The 23123-nt window shown below is 39.3% G+C and overlaps 2 protein-coding genes across 2 annotated transcripts; one reads left to right on the top strand and one right to left on the bottom strand.

Annotated features, from left to right (window-relative positions):
- The first annotated feature begins 737 nt into the window (after positions 1 to 737).
- On the top strand, positions 738 to 6898 carry LOC117265562 (uncharacterized). The gene is made up of 6 exons (XM_033640111.2): positions 738 to 808; positions 2607 to 2909; positions 4398 to 4709; positions 5936 to 6049; positions 6126 to 6163; positions 6557 to 6898. The coding sequence occupies exons 1-6, from the start codon at positions 769 to 771 to the stop codon at positions 6620 to 6622; spliced, it is 873 nt and encodes a 290-aa protein (XP_033496002.2). The 5' UTR covers positions 738 to 768; the 3' UTR covers positions 6623 to 6898.
- Positions 6899 to 9000: 2102 nt separating this feature from the next.
- Positions 9001 to 13574, bottom strand: LOC144464402 (uncharacterized). Its single transcript, XM_078171194.1, has 3 exons — positions 13531 to 13574; positions 12889 to 13014; positions 9001 to 9931 (listed from the first exon to the last, which is right to left on the bottom strand). The coding sequence occupies exons 1-3, from the start codon at positions 13564 to 13566 to the stop codon at positions 9749 to 9751; spliced, it is 345 nt and encodes a 114-aa protein (XP_078027320.1). The 5' UTR covers positions 13567 to 13574; the 3' UTR covers positions 9001 to 9748.
- Between the last annotated feature and the right edge of the window lie 9549 nt (positions 13575 to 23123).

Below are 23123 nucleotides of genomic sequence, written 5' to 3'. Positions count from 1 at the left end.
ATTACAGTTTAGTATTCTTGGAACTTTTTTTTTCAGGATAACGTTTTCATAGAACCATCGTAATCATTGCCTGGGTCCAGACCCTTGAATCTGCCCACTACACTGAGTTGACTGATTCGTCTAGCATCCTGACATAAAACAGCGGTTTCTCAGTTGTCATGTGGTTCGCCCGAACCAATGAGGAGTAATAACAATGGCGAGTGCTGTAGAAGCTGCAAATGAGGCTGTTCTCATTCGACCTCTCAATTTTCCTTGACAATTTTTAACTTTGCTTTTTTCCACTTTCAGAACAGTCTAAATCCTGTATTTTATGTCAGGGGGGAAAAGCCTCTGAAGCAGCATTTTACATGACGTACTTGGTGTTTAACTTGCTCCTGATATCTGACATCTCTTAGCTTTAACAAGTGCATTAATATAAGTCATCCAGTGGGCCTGATGGGACGCTCTGAGCAGCTAGTTCTGGCCCGCAGGCCACATGTTTGACACCCCTGGTTAAAACTCAATCCTGAACATGGTACTAAGGCATATATGTTGTAATTATTTTTGATTTACAATATTGACAAAGACCATAATAAAGCTCCCCTAATATTTTGTTTTTATGCATACTAACACTAGTTTTAATCCTTGAAGTTTTTGTTCTGTAGTTTCCTTCATAATGTCACATCCTGTTGTCGTGTATCTGAAGGCGGTGAAGCTGTGGTGACCTTTTCATTGCAATGACACACTTTTGCCTTCATCACATTGACTGATCGTCTGCTGAACATCAGCATGAAGCTGCTTCCTCTGATCTGTCTCAACACACTCTGCGGTAAGATGTTGCTCAGATTTGTTTATTTTAAAATATGATTGTATACTTATAATTGTCATATTAAATCATTATATAATATGTACTCATTAGATCTGTTGGAATCTACCAAACAGAAAATTAGTTTTATTGCTGTCATATTTTTTTTTAATTTATTTTTATACTTTGAGTGCATGATTCAGTAAAATCAAACTATTGTAAGTTTACTTAACATGTTTGTATTTTGAATTTTAGATTTATATTATGAGTTTTTTTACATTATCTTTATATATATTAGCTGTTTTTAAAAGAGCAAAAAAACTCAGCAAAAATATTTGACACGTGCTTTACAAAATTGTATTTAATTATGTTACTTTAATCTGGTTATATTCTTTGACCTTCATGTTTACATTTATTTAAGTAATATTTCATTTTCAGTAAAATTACATTTATATAACAAAGACACCAGGTTCAGGTGCTTTTGCCGAGTTACCAGGAAAAAGGTTGATAATTTAGTTGTGGCTTTTTAATAAATATTATTAAAATTCGCTGTAAATATTAGAGGACTGAGAATCGAACCCTGAGGAACACCACAAGTGAAATACTAATATTTAGATTTAGCATCATTTGGGAAACAACGTAAACGATAAGATAAATTAACTTTTGAGAAAAGTTTTCTTCTGAAGTCCCAGGTCAAATAAAGTCAAGTTATTTTGATTGTTTATCTATCTGTATTTGTATTAATTATTCTGTTATTTGAAATTTTATTGATTAATTGTTTAGTCATTGAAATGATTAAAATAAACTCACATGTTGGTCTTTAGTCCACAGTGATTCTTTTATTCTTTATTTTATTTTTTGAGTTAAAAACACTTGTTGTGGATGGGCTGCTAACTGCAGTGGCAGATGCAAAAACACAAATGGCACTCTCTAGAGCCAGTGTTTGGTGTATTGTGTTATCATGGAAATCCGACGCTTGGGTAGTGACTTGCGGCGTCAGAAACCACTGAAAATGCCGTCTGACTCGCAGGCCACATGTTTGACACCCTGGTTGCCGTTATAGTTTAATGGCACCCAGCAGTGTTGGGGGAAACGTGGTGAGACAAGAATGAAAGTTGAGGTGGCAAAAGTCTGAGTAGGCAGGGCTGGAGCAAACACTGACTTTCACCCAGGAGAGTGGTGTTTGTGACACGTAAGAAACACTGTTCCTTTTTCCTAAACCTAACCATGTGTTTTTGTTGAAGGAAAAAAATAAAGTCAGTTTGCAGTGTTGTACTGACGTAGTGCCTTTATTTTGAAAGAGACTGTATGTAAACAGTTAATTTCCTGTGAAAACAGAAGAGTATCTTGAAAGAAGACAATGCATGTAACAGGCAGAACATGACACAGTGTCCCAGAATGTCAACAACCAACACACCCAGGGTATTTTTCACGTTGTATCTGGACGTTTTAAGTCCATGACCAAATGTTGATATGTGATGGGGTCGGAGTGAGAATGTGTTGTTTGTTCTGGGCTACCGTAGAAACATGATGGTGCAACATGGCGTAGACGAGGACCTGCTCTCTGTGTAGATGGCGGCTCATTCAGAGATATTATATTCCATTGCTGCCAGTATCGCCAATTAAAATCCGGCACACCTTTAAATCGCAATTTTACATTAACTTTACATGACATTGGGTCGCCTCTAAAATTTGCCTCCCATTACGAGGGGCTTGACGGACACTGAAGATGCTTCTTTTGAAGGCTGAACTAAAAGGTTTGGAAGAAATGGACTGATCTTACTAAAACACCCTGGTATTAATCGTCAGCATGTGTTTGCAGCCACAGCCGGGGCCCTGCTGGTCCAGTCTCCTCCCTATGTATCTGTGACACCGGGGTCAACCATTAGCCTCAGCTGTGACATCACTCACATGGGTAGGCAGTGCTCTGCTGTGGTGTGGCTGCATGTCGGACAGGTGAGTGGTCTCAGTGTGAGCACTCAGTTTGTGTCTGCGGCTCAGACTGGGACTCTGTGTCGGCTTGAGCTCTCCAGCGCCACCCTGCAGGACACTGGCAGGTACTACTGTGTCTACATCAACGGGCTCATGCTAGTGACGGGAGACGGGACCACAGTGACTGTCACAGGTGAAAGAACGAGCTGATGATTAGAGCTTTAAAATGTAAAGTTGTCTGTGTTGTAAAAACAACAGGATGTAAGTTATTGTAGTGTGTCAGCAGGTGTAGCTGCAGCAGAGACTCACAGATCAGGGCGGAGATTAAGATACTGTAAAACACTAAGAAACAGACTGATGCAGTTTGAGTTAAACCTCTCCCTCCTTCTCTTCATCAAGACTCAGTAAAATTTAAACACACAGAAATGAAACACATGTTGCTATCATTTAGGGTGACTTTAGTGGGATTAATACTTGTGTGTCAGCTCCATGCAGAGCCTACGCCATAGCCTGCACATGTGGCCAATGCCATTGTGAGCATTTATACTTGCTTGGTGGTGTGTCTGTGTCGCTCTGCAGTTACACCCCCAAAACACTAGTTGGCGGCAGAGGTTTCTGTGAAGTGCTATAAAGTAAAGTAGATTCAAAACACACAAACCACACATTAAACACACATTAAACATGGCTAAATAGAGACAATTTCAAACACAAGTACACAAATCAGCTTCTTTATGACTCGCAAGATTCACAGACAAACACTTTTTTCAGAAATACAACATGCTAATGTTTTTAAGCCTATGGCATTTTACATTGTATAAATTAGCCTAGCAGCTAGCGATCTTTTCCTCTACTCATATGAAGCCAGGGACAACAAAAGGTAACGTCACATAATTTGGCTCCATTACAACTCACAAGGTTCACTGACAAAACAACTGTCTTATACTGAACACCCTTTCCAAACAAATACAACATGCTAACGTTATTAGCACAAGCCTATGGCATTTTACATTGAATAAATTGGCCTAGTGATGAGCTGAGATTGCCTCTGCTCATATGAAGCCAAGATAAATCACACACTAGACTTAAAATGTTATTTAGTGGAGGCTTTATTGTCTTCACAATTTATTGTTTCTTATCTGTAAAATAAAAAATAAATAAAATCTTTGCTTCCACTGAGGGAAATGGTTTCAGCTTACAGAAATAGGAGGTCTGCATTGCCACGATGTGCAGTTAAATTTCTTTGGAGGTGCATGTCAGGCTAGGGCTTAGGGTACGACATTGATTCGATGCAGAAGTATAAATCCCCCTTCACACTCCCTGAGGATATCATTATCTCAGCTGTCTATAAAGAATAAATAATAATAAGTTTTCTCCTGTATAAAAGTACTCCAGGCTGCAAACAGGAGCTGTTAACAGACAGTTTGGGACTTTGATTGAAAACACTGACGTAATGGAAACAAATATAGACCAAAAAAATGGGCCCAAGTTGGTTTTGTTTTGAGGTGGTCCATCTTATCTGCTTGTATGTTGTCAGCTGTGATCCAGCTGTCTGTGCGTACATACATACCTACGCTCCTTCCAAACGTTTTCTGTTATTTATAAATAGAGGAATTAAACACCTATGACATAAGGTTTCTGTTGTTTTGATGCAACATAAAGTTTTTTTGTTCTGAATCATCAGAGTCGGTGCTCCACAGTCCGGTGGTTGACCTCCTGGTTCCTTCAGACAATGTCGACTCCTCCCTCTTCCCCATCCCCTTGATCTGTCTAGCGTCTGGACTGGAGGACACTGGTCGGGTCACAGTGGACTGGGAGGTGGACTGGGAAAAGGACGAGGCTGAGCTCAGGTCCAGAATCCTCCCTCACAGTGAGGCAGGTGTCATCGGCATACAGGTTTATGTTCCTGTAGAGACCTGGAGGGGCGGAGCTGAAGTCTCCTGTGTGCTGACTGATGGAGAGCTGGAGATCAGGAAGACTGTCAGCAGCAGGACAGGTGAGTTCACCTGAGGGCTCTCCTCCCTTTTCCAGATGTTTTGTAGCTTTGCTTCTTGTTACTTCACTGTATCTTCATCTTTGAGCTTCACTGTTAGGAAAATAGGATTTAGTAGAGGGAGTGGGGGGAGACGACTCGTAATGTTTCCTTCTTTTCATAACACATTCACTCTGACTGCATTCACTTTGGTATTTTAAGCCCAGTTTCCATCAAAAACCTTTGGTGTAGTACTTTCAGAACCAAACGTAACCCCTACAAACATGTACCTAGACCCTAGATCTGTTTAGTGTTTCAATGTTGTTCCAAAGTTGTATAATTGCCTAGAGTTGGTTCGTGTTCTCACGGCAGCATTTACAAGAGGACCAGATCAAATGCCTTGTGTGAGAAAGCTGCTCGATTGGTCAGAATTTCCATGTGGGAAAAATCCAGGTAGTAAAGCAAACGTTGAAGAAGAGTACACTTGCAAGATAAATGTGACACTTTCTAATGTCACAATGGAGGGACAGCTACGCAGGTTGATTTTAGCGCTGCTCATCGTGGACTATATTGCTGTCATTGTTCATTTTAGTCAAACCATACAGTTTGAAAACGAGGCGCGGCTCCAACTAGAAAACAATGTTTTGATGCACTGGATGTGCTGAATGTGCATATTAAGGCAGTACAGGAGGAGGTGCACATTAATAATCCTCCAGGACTGTAACATGCTCATGTTTAACCCGAACAATGTGTCATGTGACTGCAGATGGTTCACATCCAGGTCGGAACACCTTCTCACCACAAACCAACCGCACTAGAGTTTATTTGTAACCAGACCAAGACCACCTCTTCAAGAAGGTCCGGTTGTTTTGGTACAATTGCTGTGTTCACACCTGCTCAAACGAACCGCTCTTCGGAGGCAAATGAACTTGAGTTCGATTGAACGGAACCAAACAGGGCAGGTGTGAAAACACTCTAAGTGTAAACAATTACGTCCCCACGCCGACCTGCTGTTCCTTCTTACATCATTTTTTGATTTCCCAAAAAGCTCAACTGAATGATATTTAATAATACAGAAGTGAGTGAGGTTACCATTTTATAAGGAACATCATCAGTTCAGTCTCAGGAGATGAGCTGCTGTGTCAATAAGGAGCTGAAAGTCCAACGAAAATCACCGAACATATTTTCACTGCAACATCTTTGGAGTAAATCTGGTGTGTGTGTTTGTGTGTGTGTGTGTGTGCGTGCAGGAAAATCCAGTGACTGTGTGTTCCCGATTGCCTTTGTGAGCACAGTGTGTGTCCTCCTGCTTATCGTTACGGTGACGCTCAGCATCCTGTTGTCATGCCGACGGAGAGGACTCGGTGAGTTCAGCAGCACCTTTAAGTTTTACAAGTGCATAAATGAAAATATTTTGAATAATATGTTATTTCTTCACAGAAAGAAAATCAGACAATCCGCCGGCGGTCAGTGACGAGGTGACACAGAGTTTACTGGATTCACAGTTTGTGTTTTTATGTGTTGCTGTTTTTCTGCTGGTCGTTGACGTTGTACCATCAGGACAGGAAAACTTAAAATCAATGATTAGACCTATTAATAATGTTGATAAGCTAATTTAGACTTAATAAGGTTGCCTTTGTTATAAGGGTTAAATGTATTTTGCAGCTCCAGACAAACTTAATTTAATTTCTTGGACCAGAAATGGCTGCTCTGGTAGGAAAGGTTGCCGACACCTGCCATAGGAGGTGCTGACTGTGTGATAAACTGATGCAGACAGTGTCAACGTGATTTTCTGTGAGATCTACACCTGACTCACCTTACCTGTGATGATGATGATGATGATGATGATGATGATGGTGATGTCTCCACAGGCCTCAGCAGATCTTCATTATGCTGCTCTGAGATTTGAAACTTCAGGCAGAAGAAACATCAGCTGACACTGCAGTTCGTCTTCTGTGTGGGGACAAATGGCTGTTAATGTCTGAGGACTGGAGATGACTTCACACTCAGATCCTCCTCATTCACCTGTAATATATCGTATAAAATGTTTGTCAGCGAATCTGTCAAAAACCTGATCCCTGTGTTTGTAGTTTGTCGCATTTTGTTAGTATTTCAAAGACTGTTGTATCTGTTCCAGTTTGTCTGCTGGTTTGGCTCCTTGTGATTTGTGTGAACTGAATTCATTGTGAATAAAAATGTTGGTTTCCAGTAAATGTTTCAGAACGTGAGGTGTGTTAAAGAGAAAAGAGGACATGGAAACTAAGTGTGTCAGCTGCAGAGGATTTTCCTGCTGACTGAAAAACAAACTGACCTTCTTCTGTCTCTCTTTGTGTCGACTCGGCTGTTTTCTGCTGCAGCTCAGTGGAAACTCTCTCAGTCTGCAGGTTTGCTGTGTTGCTGCCACTGATGCTGCACTTTGACTAAAAGGCAAATGTTGGTCCTCAGTGCATCACAGTCTCCAGGAGGGCTGGTAGAATTGTGGATATATAAATACACTGAAACAAAGGGAAAAAGTCACCTCTCAGTGTCTCTGCACCACAGCCTCACCTGACTGACTGAGCATGTGGCTGATAGGCAGAGTGTTTTCAGGTGTGTCCAGGTGAGACAGGGGCGGGGATGAGTCATGGGAAGCTGGTCTGGGATCTGTGCTGTAGCTCCATCACACATACAGATGACTGACAGTTAGTGTGGAGACATAGAAAAGCTGTGGTGCAGACAAACACGCAGAATTATCAGTAAAGAATTCACAGCTGAGAAGAAGCAGAGTCAGACGACAGTAAGGTTCAGCATCAACCTCTGAAACCACAGCTGTCTGTTTAACTCACTGAGATGCAGAGATAGAGACCTGTGATATGAAGCATGTCACCTGCAGGTCTCACATTGACTTGTACGAGTTGTTTCAGCTACTGATGAACATTTAACAGCTTAAAAACAGTATTTGTATGGAGGACTAAAAATGACTGAATCAATAAATAAAGAAATATAATAAATGAATGAATACATACTGTAATACAGGATTAAATAAAATAAATAAAGAAAATAACAAATAAATTAACTGAATAATTTCAGTAATTTGATTAACAACTTTTGTATATTTATTTATTCATTTCAGCATTTTATTTATTTCTGTATTTTTTATTAATACATTTATTTGTTTATTTACTCCTGCATTTTTACAGAACTGACTGTATTTATTTTTCTAAATGTATAACTAACTAACTAACTAACTAACTAACAAACAACATAAATAATCAAAAGAATAAATAAATAAATAAATAACAAATAAATTAATTTAATCATTTAAGTAATTTAATTATCAACTTTTGTACAATTATTAATTTATTTATTTATTTCTCTATTTATTTAAGCATTTATTTATTTATGCAATTATTTATTTATTTATTCCTGTCATATATTATATATCATTATATTATCTATCTAAATGTAGAGGGAAAGAAAGAAAGAAAAGAAAGAAAGAAAGACAAGAATAAATACTCTAGATTAATGCTTAAATAAATAGAGGAATAAATAATTAAATGTATAAATAAATATCTAACTGAATGAATAGGAACAGAGAGATAAAATCATTAAAAGCGTTCATAAATAAATCTAGAAGAGTTTGTAATTAAATTATTTCCGAAGTTATTTATGGATTTATTAGTAAATTTATACTCATGTTATTTTACCCTCGTAGTTTGAACCAAACATCTGATAGTTTTAAATATTTTATATCAGACGGAGATAAACTGAGTCAGCTCCTGACTGTTCATCATCTTATATCTGCTGTCAGCAACATAAAGATGTTGAGTAACGCCTGATGGAACCAGGACTCAAACCAGCAACCCTCAGTGTCATGACATCATGTTGTGATCGAGCTGTAACCACAGGACAGCTGAGAGTTTGTTCTCAGCAAACAGGAGAGTTCAGGCTCTAAAATCAGATTAAAGGGCATACACATGAGAGATGTGTTGAACTCACTGAGCTCCATGTGTCTTATTCTCTGTCTGTTGTTTGTTAGTTTGCTTTCTAAAAATCTAGCTGCCACTCAACATAAAGTTATTGTTCTTTTGGCTGATGAGTGAAGGAAATTAAGCAGCCACCTTCATATTTAACCAACATTTGACTGGTGCTCATCTCCAACCCTGGACACATCGATATCAATCTGTGGTTCCCCTCTCAGCCTGCCGAGGGCGCCACCTCCATCATACTGACACTGACACTGTGGATTCAATGAGGCATCTTTTTTATATACATGTATAACACTTTATTAAAAAACAATTCAATATGTTGATAAACATGAACTGTAAATATGATGTGGAAAGCATTTGTATAAAACTGAAGTCCTCACAGCAGTGTAAAGCTACACCAGGAGCGCCCCTGGTGTTCACACACAGAATAACATCACAACTAAACATCACATGTAAAGGTATGAAATCATAATAAAATAGGTAAAACATAAATGAATACAAAAGAGAATCATTAGTAGAAAATATGTGAAATATAATATAGATATAAAACATTGTAACTTTTTAAAAATATACTTTCAATAGCAAATGTGCGTTCATGGTCTTGACAGTACGCCACCATGAGAACGACATATATAGAGAAAACATATTTTAATCTGTGTAGAGGACAAAACTAATCCTAAGAAGCATCTTTAAAAGTTAAAAACACCTGCTCCTCCTAAAATTAAACAATTTCTCTTATTTATTTGTGCTGAGAAGACAGTTAAAAATGAGTAATATTTCCCACAGGCTCCTTTTTCATGAGAAAAATGTGTCTTACAATTATTATTATTATTTTGCAAAATTCTATTTCATCTAAAAATGGAGTGTTGGCACTTATGTAATTTTAAAAAATAAATAAATAATGAATAATAATAATGTCTGAAAAGTTTAATTTAAAAATCAGTTATAATTATTATTTTAAATAACAAAAAAAATCCTGTTTTAAATTACTCATATAATTATTACAATCATATATGATGAATAAATTCCAATCAGTTTGACAAGTTAATGAAAAAACTGCAGAGAAATCTCATGATGTGACAAAGTCAAAGACTTTCACTGGGGTGGAGACTTGGTGGAGCTGGAGCTGGTGTGTGATTTGTGCAGCTCCGCCACCTGTTGTTTCCAGCAGTTCACACACTGCATGGATTTACGAATAGTGGCAAAGTCTGGTGAGGATGAGGAAGTGGAGGGTGATGAAGAGGAGGGACATGCTGCAGACGCCTGGTACGACCCATTCTGAAACACACAGACAGATTTCAGACATGTTTAGAGAACACTGAAGTCTACACAGCTGATGTTGTTAATGAATGAATGAATCTTTCTGTCTGTCTGTCATGACGGCAGTAGTAGGGGAGACTGGGGACATTCACAACAGCTCCTATTCCTCCAGTCAGAAATGTGTTGCTAATGACTACGCTTATATGTGCAAAAAAATGTCTGTCTTTTGCTCTTATTCCCAAAAAGACAACATTCCTACTGAGCTGTTCACACGGCTAATGGAAATAATTATTCCGGTAAGACTACACACTTGTGGCCGTGCACACTGATTAACGTGTCGTTTATCATGTCAAAATAAAGAAAAGCGGAACAGCTGGAGCTGCATTTTCCTCCAGCTCGTTACACTCTCTGGAGGAGATGTGCGAGTCATCCGATGTCACGATGACCCTGAAACACACTGTATCGTTATCATGTCAAAACAACAAAAGCTCTCTGGCGCCCACTCCACAAGAGAGAGATAGAAGGAGAGAAGGAGAGAAAGAACATGGGGAAAAAAACCCAACAACAAACAAATCTGTGTTAAAATCGTCAGGAGGAGAGCTGGTCATGGTTACCTTGAAGCAGCTGAAGGCCACAACAAACAGAGAAGACCACGCCCACTTAGAGGACAGGAAGTGTGTACCATTTCGTACAATTGGCGCTGCTTGTAATGTGTTGGGAAGTGGTGGATTTACAGCTCACAGATACTTAATACGACACAGTCTCTGGATTTTTGTTTGATGGTGGCAGCAAAAATGTTGCACATTTCTGTTCCGTTGTTAGCGCAGTTAACTTGTTCACTTTAATAAGTGAATGCTGCCGTCAGACTGAACATCTCGTTCAAACCGTAAAACTTTATATATTTAAGAACAAAAAAAAATCATTGGAAATTCGTATTTAAATTCGACTGACATAATTCTGAGTCAGGTACAGCCCCAGAATTGACCTATGGCTAAGCCCCGCCCTCAAACGCGATGAGCCAATCACAGTGCATATAGCCATTCCCATACACTCGGACATTCTCTGCCTGGACATCCATTGAAATGCATTACAGAAAGTCAGTTTGTTCGGTTTTATGAGCTTTTTCTGAGATTTGAAGTTTAAAAATGGTCAAACGGTGTGCATGGGGTACATGCAACTCTGACACAAGGTATCCTGAGAGGCTGGGCGACCAGGTGTATTTTTTACACTTTAAACCACATCTCAACCGAGAAAAGTGTCTCCTTTGTGTGGTAACCATAGGCGTTTCTAGCCCAGCACCCCTAAAATTTGAGAGATTTTTTTTACTGTATGTCCATTTTTAACAAGCTAGAAAAGTGTCAAAACCATACAGCACTTGGTTGAAACATAATATTTTAACAACAGAAATACAGCACCCATACAGCAGAGACAAACATTGAAAAAGTCAGTTACTGTTAATATGTTAATGTTACATGTTGTGCATTGCATTTCAAATAAAAGTCCAAAAAATAAGGTCCATTTTTGGTATTTTTGGTGCTCACTATAGGGGGCTGGTTTACTCCAGAAACATACATACTGCTTATGTGTATGTTGAGGAGCTGCTGTATCAAAATGAGTTATCCTCCCCAAGAAATTAGGGTTATGATATGTTTCTTTTATGATTCCAATCCCTTCCTCTTTTGCTGTGGCTCAGCATTTAAATAACCTTTATCAGATTTGATGGTTTAGTCACAGACTTTCCCAAAAAGTGTTTTTCTTTCACAAATGTGGGAATGAAATTGCGTTAAAATGTACAAAACAGTGAAATTTATCTTGCCTGGCCGGGCAGCTCTCTGGGTGCTCAGCACCCCTAAACCTCTGGTCCTAGAATCGCCCCTGGTGGTAACGTTAGACCACAACATCAACTCAACGTGAATAAGATTAACAATGATGTCTACATCTGTTCTAAGGTAAGTCAACATTGTGTTTAAGGCAACATATTGTCACTTTGCTGGAAAGAAATATAAAGTTATCTTTAACATCTCTAGCTAACGTTAGCTAAAGTTAGCCTAACGTTAGCTCCTAGCTGCGTTGTTCATCATGTCACCTTGTTTGCTGGGAGTTCATTAGCCTATTTTGTTCTAGTTTTGTACTTTGGTGATCGTACATCATTGTTAGCTGTTGTCCAAAGGGCTCTAGTTAAGCTAACGTTAACTTCTGGAGCTTAGCTTCATTAACTTATCTGTAATGGCAGAGATAACAAAGGTTGGCAAACGTTATGCTGAATGATTCAGTGTAAATACTGTAGCACCAAACTAACGGAGAGACACTCTTGGTAAAGATGGTAAAAAGGCCGTTATCCTTTTCTCATATTCTGAGCCAAAAACCTTAACTTCAGTGGCACTTTAACTTGTTGTCTTTGATGGTGACGGCAACCAGATGCGGTTCACAAGCGTACACTGTGACCTGTAAATTTTGGCTTGTAATTTAAGCTTTTCATCGACCTTCTCGACAATAAAATGATGAATATATCCCTCCAATGCGTAGTTTAGGTCCTTGTGGTTACTTCTCAATGACATCTAATCGTTATGTTTCCAAAAATCATCAACTGCCTCCTGTGAAATGCCGTGTACTGTGACACCTGCCATAGCGCCGGTCACTGAATGTTGATAGTTTGTTCAAGTGAGTGGAGGGGGCGTGGCTTAGCCATAGGTCAATTCTGAGTCAGGTACAGCCCCAGAATTGTATGTATTTTTAATATGTTCCATCCAGATGAATACTATAAATGATATGTCATGTGTGACCATGTTTAACTGGTTTGGGTCATCAGCAGGCAGATGTATGTTTAATATTTAAAATTTGGTTGGTGTCGTCCAAATAGTCTCTGAGTAAGTGAGAGAAATGCAAAGAGTGTTGCAACCGTCCCCAGTCTCCCCTAATCCTGACATCCAGGTGAATCTGTGTGTAAATCAGCCAATCAGAGGGCAGAGACTCACCAGGTGTTGCAGCAGGTCTTTGTTCAGCGTGATGGCACGACACAGAGCGCTGACATCAGGACAGAACGACTTGAGCTTCTCCGCACACACCTGATACTGAGACAGTTTGCTGGCCACCTCGGGGCTCTGCACCAAACCACATCAAAACAAAAACACCATTTTAATCTGCTGAGCCACTGAACCCAACTCACAGATGTGAGGGTTGATATATTTTCATAATATTATAGCTCAAGTTTTATTTTATTTTAAACCTTGAGGCCCCTTTTCCCCTTTAAAATAGAAAAAAAATAAAAGTAGAAATAAAAATAAAAATAAATTAATATTTAAAATTGAAATTAAAACTAGAATAAAAATGTAAAAAAATAGAAAATTAAAATAAAAAAAATTGCAAAAATTAGAAAATTAAAAAAAAATAAAAATTCCAATTAAGAAATTTAAAAATTCAGAAAATAAAGAATTAAAAGTCAAATTAAATTTAAAATTAGAATCAAAATTAAAATTATCATTTTTTGGAATTCCAGCAGAACTACCAACAATGATGTGACATTGTGTCTCACATGTCAGACTAAAAGCTGGAGTGCCACTATCAGAGCAACATTAACAGTTTTAATTTGTACTACTGAGTACTAAAATGAGGCGTACCTGTGTAGCAGCAGTTTCTGTGCAGGGCTGAGGCATTAAGTCCCTCAGGGAGCTCTGCAGAGAAAACAAAAACACAACAAGATTTATTAAAACAAAGAGCTCCAAAATGGCTGCCACTGACTGTTGTTGATGGCGCAGCTGCTCAGAGAGTAAAAGTGTCTGAAACATTTTTTAAATGGAGTTTGTTGTGACAGTTTTCTTTCTTACCATCCCATTGAGGATGCGGCTGTAGCTCTGCAGTGCCACCTGCAGGTCCTCGATGATGCTCTGCATGTCTGTGTTCGACAAGTTTGCTGGCAACGCCATACCTGCTGCAAGCTCCGCCCACAAGGCCAGAGACAGGAGGAACAGGTACCCACAATGCACTGCAACAGGAAGAGGAGAGTGTTTGATTTTGATTCATATGGTGCTTTCTGTTTGTTCTGGGAAGTTGACACCTTCTGTGAAAAATATACTACAGGGGCATTAAAGGAACGTGCTGATGACTGATGGCTGCAGTTAATGTGTTCATGTTGTCCCAGGTCTGACTGAGTTTACTGTTGAATCTCTGAAGAAGAAAAAGAAGAAGAAGAAGAAAGACTTACTCATGTCCGTGTATGTAGAGATGTAACAGCTCTGGTGGAGGGATGAAGGAGCTCGGATGGAGGAATGAAGCAGCGGTGATGGAAGGATGAAGCAGCTCTGATGGAGGGATGAAGCAGTGGTGATGGAGGGATGAAGCAGCTGTGATGGAGGAATGAAGCAGCGGTGATGGAAGGATGAAGCAGCTCTGATGGAGGGATGAAGCAGTGGTGATGGAGGGATGAAGCAGCTGTGATGGTGCCGGTCTGATGGAGGGATATAGTGGACTCGTGTGTGTCCTCTGACAGATTGACGTTGAGCCTTCATGCTGCAGAGGCTCATATATATATTCTCCTGAGGTCGAGTTCTGGGGAAACAGTGTAGGTGCTGAGAAGGTCTCAGACCGTTGACTCAGAGTTCAAGTGAAGTTGTGTTGGATGCTTCATCACAGGAACTCACACCTTTATCATTCATGTCATCAGCATAATCAGCATCGTTCTCAGATCTCTGCCAGGTGTTTCATCATCTCTCTAATCGTTAAATTCATCACATCACGTTTTTTTTTCTCTTGCATCATTGTTTTGCTTTCATTACACCCCCACACTCACACACACACCCTAACACACACACACACACACACACACACACACACACACGTAAATCAAAATGATCAGTGATCATCATCTGAAATCTTTAAGTGTTCATTCACTTCATTCTAGTTGAGTTTATTTAGTTCTATTTTTTGTATTTTGTTTTGCTTAACTTGTTATGAATTTAGTTTGTTTTTTTAGTTTGTGTTGTTATTTTTTTGTTAGTTTAGTTTGTTTATGTTTGTTCAGTTTGTTTTGTTTAACTTGTGTTATTTGTTTAGTTTATTTTTGTTTTGTTTTGTTGTTTTTTTCTTAACTTATGTTGTTATTTTGTTTATATTTTGTTTTGTTTATTTCATTTTGCTTGTGTTATTTATTTAGTTTTATTTGTTTTGTTTAACTTGTTATGAATTTAGTTTGTTTTTTTTTTTAGCTTATGTTGCTATTTCTCTCTATAGAGAGAGTTACTATAACTCTCACAGCCTGTTTTCCCTGCTGCCATCTGGAAAAAGACTCAGGAGTATCCGCTGTAAGACCACCAGATTCCTAAACAGCTTTTTCCCCCAGGCTGTGAGAGCACTGAACACTGAAACGGACACTTGCACACCGAACAAACTGTGCCCTGAACTAACCGGCTGCTAAAAGCTCTGACTGTTCTGCACACTTATTTCACTTTTGCCCACCCAAAGTTGCTGCTGCTGTTTTTATCTATTTGTTTTTATCCATTTATTTTTTATTATGTGTGATTTCTTATTAGGGTCCGGGCAGCTAAGCTGCCAGGACACTATTGTAATCCTAGGTATTCTTCTTCTTCTTCTTCTTCTTCTGAGGAAATCATACTTCCCATAGGTAAAAACTCACCAAACTTTGCACAAAGGTCCAGTGTCATGCCAGATATCCTCAGCTGTTGAAAATTCACAACAAATCAACAATACTGTAAACAGTACTGTAAACATATACATGCAAATTCTTGCTAAATAAATCTTCAATGTTCATGAAAAAAATGACAAAATTCTAGAGTCATGGTAGATGATGTGTGGCAAATTTCAGAATTTTATCTCAAGAACTGAATTTTTGACAGCATTTTGAATTTTGCTCTAATGTGAACAATTGGAGTCAATGTAAAAATGGTAATTTTAAACATCAGTTTTTCACTTATGGAGCAAATCAGTCATCGTTACAAACAAATTACCAACATCTCCATGCTGTCTAGATGCAATATGTGTATTTTCAGATTTTTGTCTTAATAACTGATTTTTTTACAGTGGTTTCAAATCTGCCTTTCCATGCACGGATGGCTGCTTTCCTACACAACAGTGAATGGCTTACTCAGTTTGTGAAGCCACTGTTGAGTTGCTACTTGCCAATTAGCTCAGACCGGTAAATTTTCCAGAGGTTGCGGATTCGAGCCTCAACTGGTGCAGAATCCACATTGTAATGTAATCATCTTCCTGTGCTCCAGCTTATTGCTTAAAATTGCCTGAGCCTGACTCATCGATGTTCAGCATCTCAAGTCTTCTTCCTGCTAGAAAATCTGCCTTCTCATGCTTGAAAATAAACCAAACTTTGCACAAAGATTCAGAGTCAAAACTTCAGTATGAAACCATCTGAGGCTTCTCACTTTGCACATAGCTCAACTAGTTAAACATCAGTTTTTCACTTATGGAGCAAATCAATCATTGTTAAAATAAATTACCAACATCTCCATGCTGTCTAGATGCAATATGTGTATTTTCAGATTTTTGTTTCGATAACTGAATTTTTTACAGTGGTTTGAAATCTGCTTTTCCATGCACGGATGGCTGCTAAACCTGCACGTCTGGCTTAGTCAGTTTGTGAAGCTACACATTAATTGTCACTGACTAATTAGCTCAGTGAGATAGAAATTGAGGTTGTGAGTTCAAGCCTCAGCTGATGCAAAAGGCAGATTGTGTTGTTAAATTCCTAAATGTCTTCCACTTCTTCTGCTTGTTGCTCAGAATTGCCTAAAAATGCCCGGACCCGACCCATCGCTGCGCAGCAGATATAATGTAAATATTATATCTGCGCAGCAGATATAATATTTATATTGTATGCCCTGTTTTTGCACTGCTTTTTAACCTAGGAGTACACTATTTCGTTTCTTTTGTACTCAGTACTAACAGATGACAAATAAAAAACCTTTGACCTTATTTTTTTTAGTTTAGTTTGTTTATGTTTGTTTTGTTTGACTTATGTGTTTACTTTGTTTTTTTCTTAACTTGTATTGTTATTTAGTTTGTTTATGTTTAACGTGTGGCATTTGTTTAGTTTATTTTTGATTTGTTTAGCTTGCATTGTTATTTTTTAGTGTAGTTTGTTGATTTGTTTTGGTATTTATTTTCTGTTTGCTTATTTGCTGTATTGTATAAATCATATAAACGGTGTTGCATCACCGGAAACGGACACACACTCATTCAGATTTCTGTTTAACTGTGATTCAGTGAGTATTTGGATCTAAAGAATGCAGTCACACATACAGTCGGAGATTCAAGACATTAACCCTTTAAACATGTTGCTCAAACCAGCCCGTCACACACACACACACACACACACACACACACACACACACACACACATAAATCAAAATGATCAGTGATCATCACCTGAAATCTTTAAATGTTCATTCACTTCATTCTAGTTGAGTTTATTTATTTTTTGTGTTATTTACTTAATTTTATTTGTTTTGTTTAACTTGTGTTGTTATTTTTAAGTTTAGTTTGTCGATTTGTTTTGTTCATTATTTCCTGTTTTCTTATTTGATCTGAGTTCACGTCTAAAAAACTGATACAATTATGTTTTAAGGCAAAGCTGCAGTTACATGCATCACATAGTTTTATTAGCCTAAACCATCACTTATAATTTCTTTTTGTAACCAAATTTTATTCAACAGATTGCTTATGTAGTGGTACAGTAAATTAACTAAATCAACAACAAAATAAAAAGACAAAACAACATACACAGACACAAAGTAGGTGTGCAACTAATTAAAATAAATAAACAGATGACAAAATGTAAATAAGAAAACACTGTTGCATCTCCACACAGTTATATCTACACAATAAATACACCAATATGCACATCACTGTGTGCACAAACTTCACACCCCAAATGATCAACATTTATATTTCTCCTGTCACACTTTCCATACTCTAGTCTAATAAAATAGACTTCATTGTTGAGATACATAATGCATCAATTATAATTTTACCTGAACTTAAACCTCTTACAGGTCCTGTAAAATTCATTTGAATTCACCTGAAAGGCCCGTCCAAGGCACACCCAGAGCAAACCGAAAGCAGTTTGTTTCTTTTTCCAGGAAATGAACATGCACTGTCTTATTTGAAATGTAATGCTGTTTTTTTTTTCTCACCCGTCAGAATCACTCTGAGGGCTTATGTCATTGAGTCATACAAATTTCAACACAGTGGAAAAAAAACAACACCATGTTTTTTTGTTATGTTGACCTGAATATTTTGTTGAAAAAAGAGGCTGCAGATGACTCATACTGGGAGGTAGGAGCTGGAACATGTAACTTAAGAACTGAGACCTTCCCCGACTTTCTCGGTTGCCTATAACAGCACTGACTTGTAAAGAACTGGGGCCAAATTTTCTGGAAAAATCCAAAGAGCTGTTTTGAACAGCTATCTGATCATTATGTGCGTGTGAATGCATACAGTATTTACAATATAAATATAATAGCAGTAATAAAAGCACAATATAGCCACAGACTTTAGGTTAAAAAACTTGGGGTGGTTGGCTTAGGCACAATCAAAGGCGACAGAATACAGGTAAGTTTTTAAATGACTCTTAAAGCTATGGTCGACGTTTAGAAAGATTGATCATTATTATTAACATCGTTTAGACGGTGGTTATGGCCCAGTAGTGCTAGCTACACAATGTGAAGAGCAAAAGGAACCAAAAAAATCCATTCTCTCTGGCGGCTGCAAGCCTGCAAAGAAATTGACCAATCACAGCCATCCGGTCCGCATGGGAGTTACTCCTTGCTCAAATTTGCACTCTCTATCTCTTACCCTCTGTCCAATCCCCTCGCTCCATTTTGACACTCCTCTGTTCCTCGTCCCGCCTCGTCCCAACCCCCTCTGCATTTGAAAGTACGAGCGGTTTGTAAGGCCCTCGGGATGGGCGCGCTGCAGTTTGTTTACAATGGTTGCTAAGCTACTAAGAGCAATGCTAAGTCAAGTCAAGTCAAATTCAAACTTTATTTATAAAGCACATTTAAAAACAACCTCAGTTGACCAGAGTAAAAAGCCAAGGATTCTTGCCTAGCAGGGACTGAACGCCAAGGAGAAAAGATGGGTTTTCAGTAATGTGTTAAAGTGCTCAATAGACTGTGCAGCTCTAACCTGGAAAGGTAGGCTGTTCCACAGCTTTGGGGCCGCCACTGAGAAGGCTCTGTCCCCACGAGTAGAGAGTCTGGACCGAGGTACTGCCAGGAGCAGCTGGTTTGACGACCTAAGTGCTCTAGAAGTACTGTGAGGCTGTACAAGCTCTGATAAATGAGACGGTGCCAGACCATTTAAACACTTAAAAACAATTAATAAAACCTTGAACTGGATCCTAAAATTAACAGGCAGCCAGGCGGGCAGCTGCATTTTGGACTACCTGTAAACGGCGCAGTGCTGACTGGTCAAGACCAACAAACAAAGAGTTACGGTAGTCTAGGCGTGATGTAACAAAAGTGTGAATAACTTTCTCATAATAATCTCGGGGGAGATATGCCTTTACTTTTGCTAATAGTCTTAGCTGGAAGAAGCTCGTTTTGACAATAGAGCTTATCTGCTTATCAAACCTAAAGTCACTGTCCAAAATAACACCAAGGTTCCTTGCAAAAGGGTGGCAGTGAGACTTAAGGGTGCCAATGGCCATCTAACAGATTTTGTTGGCCAAATAAAATAATCTCAGTTTTATTTTTGTTCATGGAGAGAAAGTTCACTTCCATCCAAGATCGGATATCATTGAGGCAGTCTAATAACACCTGAACAGAGGCTTGCTCATTTGTTTTTAAAGGCAGATAGATTTGTACGTCATCTGCAAAGCAATGAAATGAGACATTGTGCTTTCTGAATATGGATCCCAATGGCAACATATATATTGAAAAGAGGAGGGGGCCCAAAATAGAACCCTGAGGCACCCCACAGCTCAGGGGGGAAGTGGCTGAAGAATACTGGCCCAGCTGGACAGAGAAGCTCCTGTCTGAGAGGTAGGACTGAAACCACTTAAGAACAGTACCCTTAATGCCCACACAGGTGTTTAAGCGAGACAGGAGAATGTTGTGATCCACCATATCAAAGGCAGCCGTCAGATCCAGAAGGACCAGGACCGCAGAGTTACCAGAGTCAACTGTCAAAAGAAGGTCATTTAAAATTCTTAAAAGCGCCGTTTCTGTGCTATGACGTGACTTAAAACCAGACTGGAACTTCTTGGAAATGTCATTTAGATCAATAAAAGACTGCAGCTGTTCATTAACCACCTTCTCCAAGACCTTAGAAAGAAAAGGAAGCTTGGAGATAGGCCTAAAGTTGGATAAAACTGTGGGGTCAAGATTATGTTTTTTGATGAGGGGCTGGACCACAGCATGTTTAAAGGCAGCTGGGACACATCCAGACATCAAAGATGAATTTATCAGATCCATAACACAGGGCCCAATGATATGGAAAACGTCCTTAAAAAGACGGGGTGGGATGCTGTCAAGAGGACAGTACGAAGGCCTGAGGTGCTGGACAATATCAGTTAAAGCTGAGAGAGACACTTGTTCAAATGTGTCAAAAACAGCAGGGCAAATGGGAAAGATGGCAGGATCTAATGCAGACGGCGAAAGAGAGGACCTAATATCAGAAATCTTGCCAATAAAAAACCTTAGAAAATCTTCACACAGTTTAGGTGAAGGAACAACACCATTGTGGTCACAGGGGTTTAAAAGAGTATTTAAGGTATTAAAAAGAAACTGAGGTTTATGACTATTGACTGACACAAGATTGGATAAAAACTGACTCTTGGCAGCTTTAACAGCTTTCTGATACTGCAATAGACTGTTTTTTAAAATGTCCAAAGAAACGTGTAGATGATCTTTCTTCCACTTCCTCTTGGCGCGTCTACATACACATCTTAAAGTGCGAGTGGTGTCATTAAGCCATGGCTCTGTTACTGGCTTAGAGCGTTTGCACCTAAAAGGAGCCACCAAGTCTAATATGTCAGTGCAAGTACAATTAAAAGTGTCTATAAACTCATCAGGAGTAAGAGTACCATAATGATCCTGAGTATGTAGCACAGAATGATTAAATGCTAACGTTAGCATCCGGTGGCATGTAGATAGTTGAGACGGTGACAACACTCAGGGGAAGGTACAATGGTCTGCAGGATATTGAGAGAGCTTCAAGCCTAGCCAATATCCCCGAGCGGCGCCCACACTTCTGCCTACGTTCCCTCTGGCGTCTGCGTCACTTACTCGGGCAGCAGATCCACAGTGACTCCGCAGGTCTGCCGATGGCGTCCTGGATGTTGTGTGCCTTTTGAAAGTCTGTCATGATGTCAACCTTGCACTTCCAGCCGATGTCGATAATGTCCTGCCGACTATACACAAAATCTGCTCGACATGAGCAGAAAAACGTGATACAGCGGAGTTTTTGTTGAACAGGTAATATTCCTTTGTATTGTATTTGTATTGTGGATGTTGTGACATAGATAACTGTATGTAACTGTATGTTGCTATGCGGGAGGGGGTGTGTCATTAGGAGGCTCTGAGGGGAGGGGGATACGAGCTTGGAGGGGAGGGATCATGGAGCACAGAGGGAGGGGTGTGTGTGTAGGGGGAATGCTTTTTTCAAATCTCTCTCATCGTCTTTCTAAACATAGACCATAGCTTTACAACTCTCAATGGTGGGGGAGAGCCGGATGGAAGGAGGAAGAGAATTCCACAATTTTGGGGCAGTGATAGAGAAACTCTTGTCCCCATAACACTTAGTCCTAGATCTCGGGACTGATAAAAATTATAGTTGTTATAGTTGTTTGGCTCTAGGGGGAGGTATCTGAGTATCGTCCGCTTAACAGTGGAAAGAAATGTTGTGCTTTTGGATAATGTGGCCTAGTGGAAGCAAATAGATGGAAAAGAGTATCGGACCAAGTATGGAACCTTGGGGAACACCACAGGAGATGGGGGCTTGGGAGAAGGATGCGTTGCCAATGGAGACACTGAAGGATCTGTTGGATAAGTATGAGGAACACCGGTTGATCTAAGCATAATCTCTGTAAGTTGAGCTGTATTATCAATATATTGTCAATCAGTATATTACCACTGAATCAGATATGGAAGACGTAAAGTGCTGAGGTTGACACTTTTGAGAAGGAAGGCCCCCCAACTGGTTTTAACTGGGTTTAGGGGTCTGTCAGGGTTCAAGTGACGCAGAAGTGATGTTGTGATGTATATGACTTAGAAGAAATAAGGATAATTCTACATATATGATTGGTTAAAAAACTTGAAGAAAGTGAGCGAGAGAGAGAGAGAGAGACTAGATGTAAAGGTCAGTGCCCGAGCCTTTTGGGTTCAGTTCTTGGTCCGGACCACCAACTCACATGGGTTTATTTGGAAGTCATCTCTGAACAAAGAAGAAACCGTCTTGCATTGGACTTCTGATCAGCTTCCTGGTTTTTCTTCAGAGTGCTCTGAACTTTCTTTGATTTTACTGTAAGCAACACTGCAGACTATTTTTTGGTTCGAAGGCAGCAAATAAATCCACAACATCTTACCCAAGAGACCCCTTTATAGCAGGCGGCCTGGAGACAGACCTTCACTTAGTGCTAAAGTTCATTTCCAGTTCCAGTTTGTTTAAAGGTCCGTTTCCAGTAGTAAGAAGTAACTTCAGCATGGGTTGTGATGCTCAAAGAAATTATCCAGTGATTTACAGACGTCTCCGTCACAGTGTCAAACTATGCGTCTTTTTGGGCCCCGTGGTGTCATGTGACTGATCCGGACGGTGTAGTTCCAATTTTGACCACTGTGTAAAATTGGCTTTAAAGCCTGGTGCTTTTCAGGGGGGGTTTGCCAGGAAATTTGTCTGCCTTGCAGCAAAAGTTTCCCAGTGGTATTTCAGTGAAAAAAATCCCTGCCGCGCAAAAAACATTTTCCCATAGACCACCATAATAAAACAGGTGTCTGTAAAACTGCTGACACTTCAACCTGCAAACAGTTGAGTCGAGAAAAGCGATTTAAAAATCTGTGATGGCATCACAACGTAAAGTCTGAGCTGGGCAGGAACTCGGTCGAGCCAGCAGCAGAAACACTACTGCACGTATACACTAGGCCAGCTGGAAACTTTTTATGGTGTATGCGCCAGGTGAGCAACTCTGTTGGAGTGAATAGGCACCATGTTGGCGTTTGGTATCTAGTCTTATTATACATCTACG

The sequence above is a fragment of the Epinephelus lanceolatus genome, chromosome 10, assembly GCF_041903045.1.
Source record: "Epinephelus lanceolatus isolate andai-2023 chromosome 10, ASM4190304v1, whole genome shotgun sequence".
Taxonomy (NCBI): Eukaryota; Metazoa; Chordata; class Actinopteri; order Perciformes; family Serranidae; genus Epinephelus; species Epinephelus lanceolatus.
Note: the sequence above shows the minus strand (reverse complement) of the source record. Positions and strands in the feature narration are given on the sequence as shown.

Excerpts from the sequence above, each read along its gene's own strand:
- LOC144464402 (XM_078171194.1), bottom strand. The coding sequence starts at position 13,566 with ATGCCTCAGCCCTGCACAGAAACTGCTGCTACACAG. Across the intron at positions 13,015-13,530 it reads CAGAAACTGCTGCTACACAG|AGCCCCGAGGTGGCCAGCAA; the intron begins GTACGCCTCATT and ends GGTTTGGTGCAG. Across the intron at positions 9,932-12,888 it reads AAGACCTGCTGCAACACCTG|AATGGGTCGTACCAGGCGTC; the intron begins GTGAGTCTCTGC and ends TGTGTGTTTCAG.
- LOC117265562 (XM_033640111.2), top strand. The coding sequence starts at position 769 with ATGAAGCTGCTTCCTCTGATCTGTCTCAACACACTCTGCG. Across the intron at positions 4,710-5,935 it reads GACTGTCAGCAGCAGGACAG|GAAAATCCAGTGACTGTGTG; the intron begins GTGAGTTCACCT and ends GTGTGCGTGCAG. Across the intron at positions 6,164-6,556 it reads CGCCGGCGGTCAGTGACGAG|GCCTCAGCAGATCTTCATTA; the intron begins GTGACACAGAGT and ends ATGTCTCCACAG.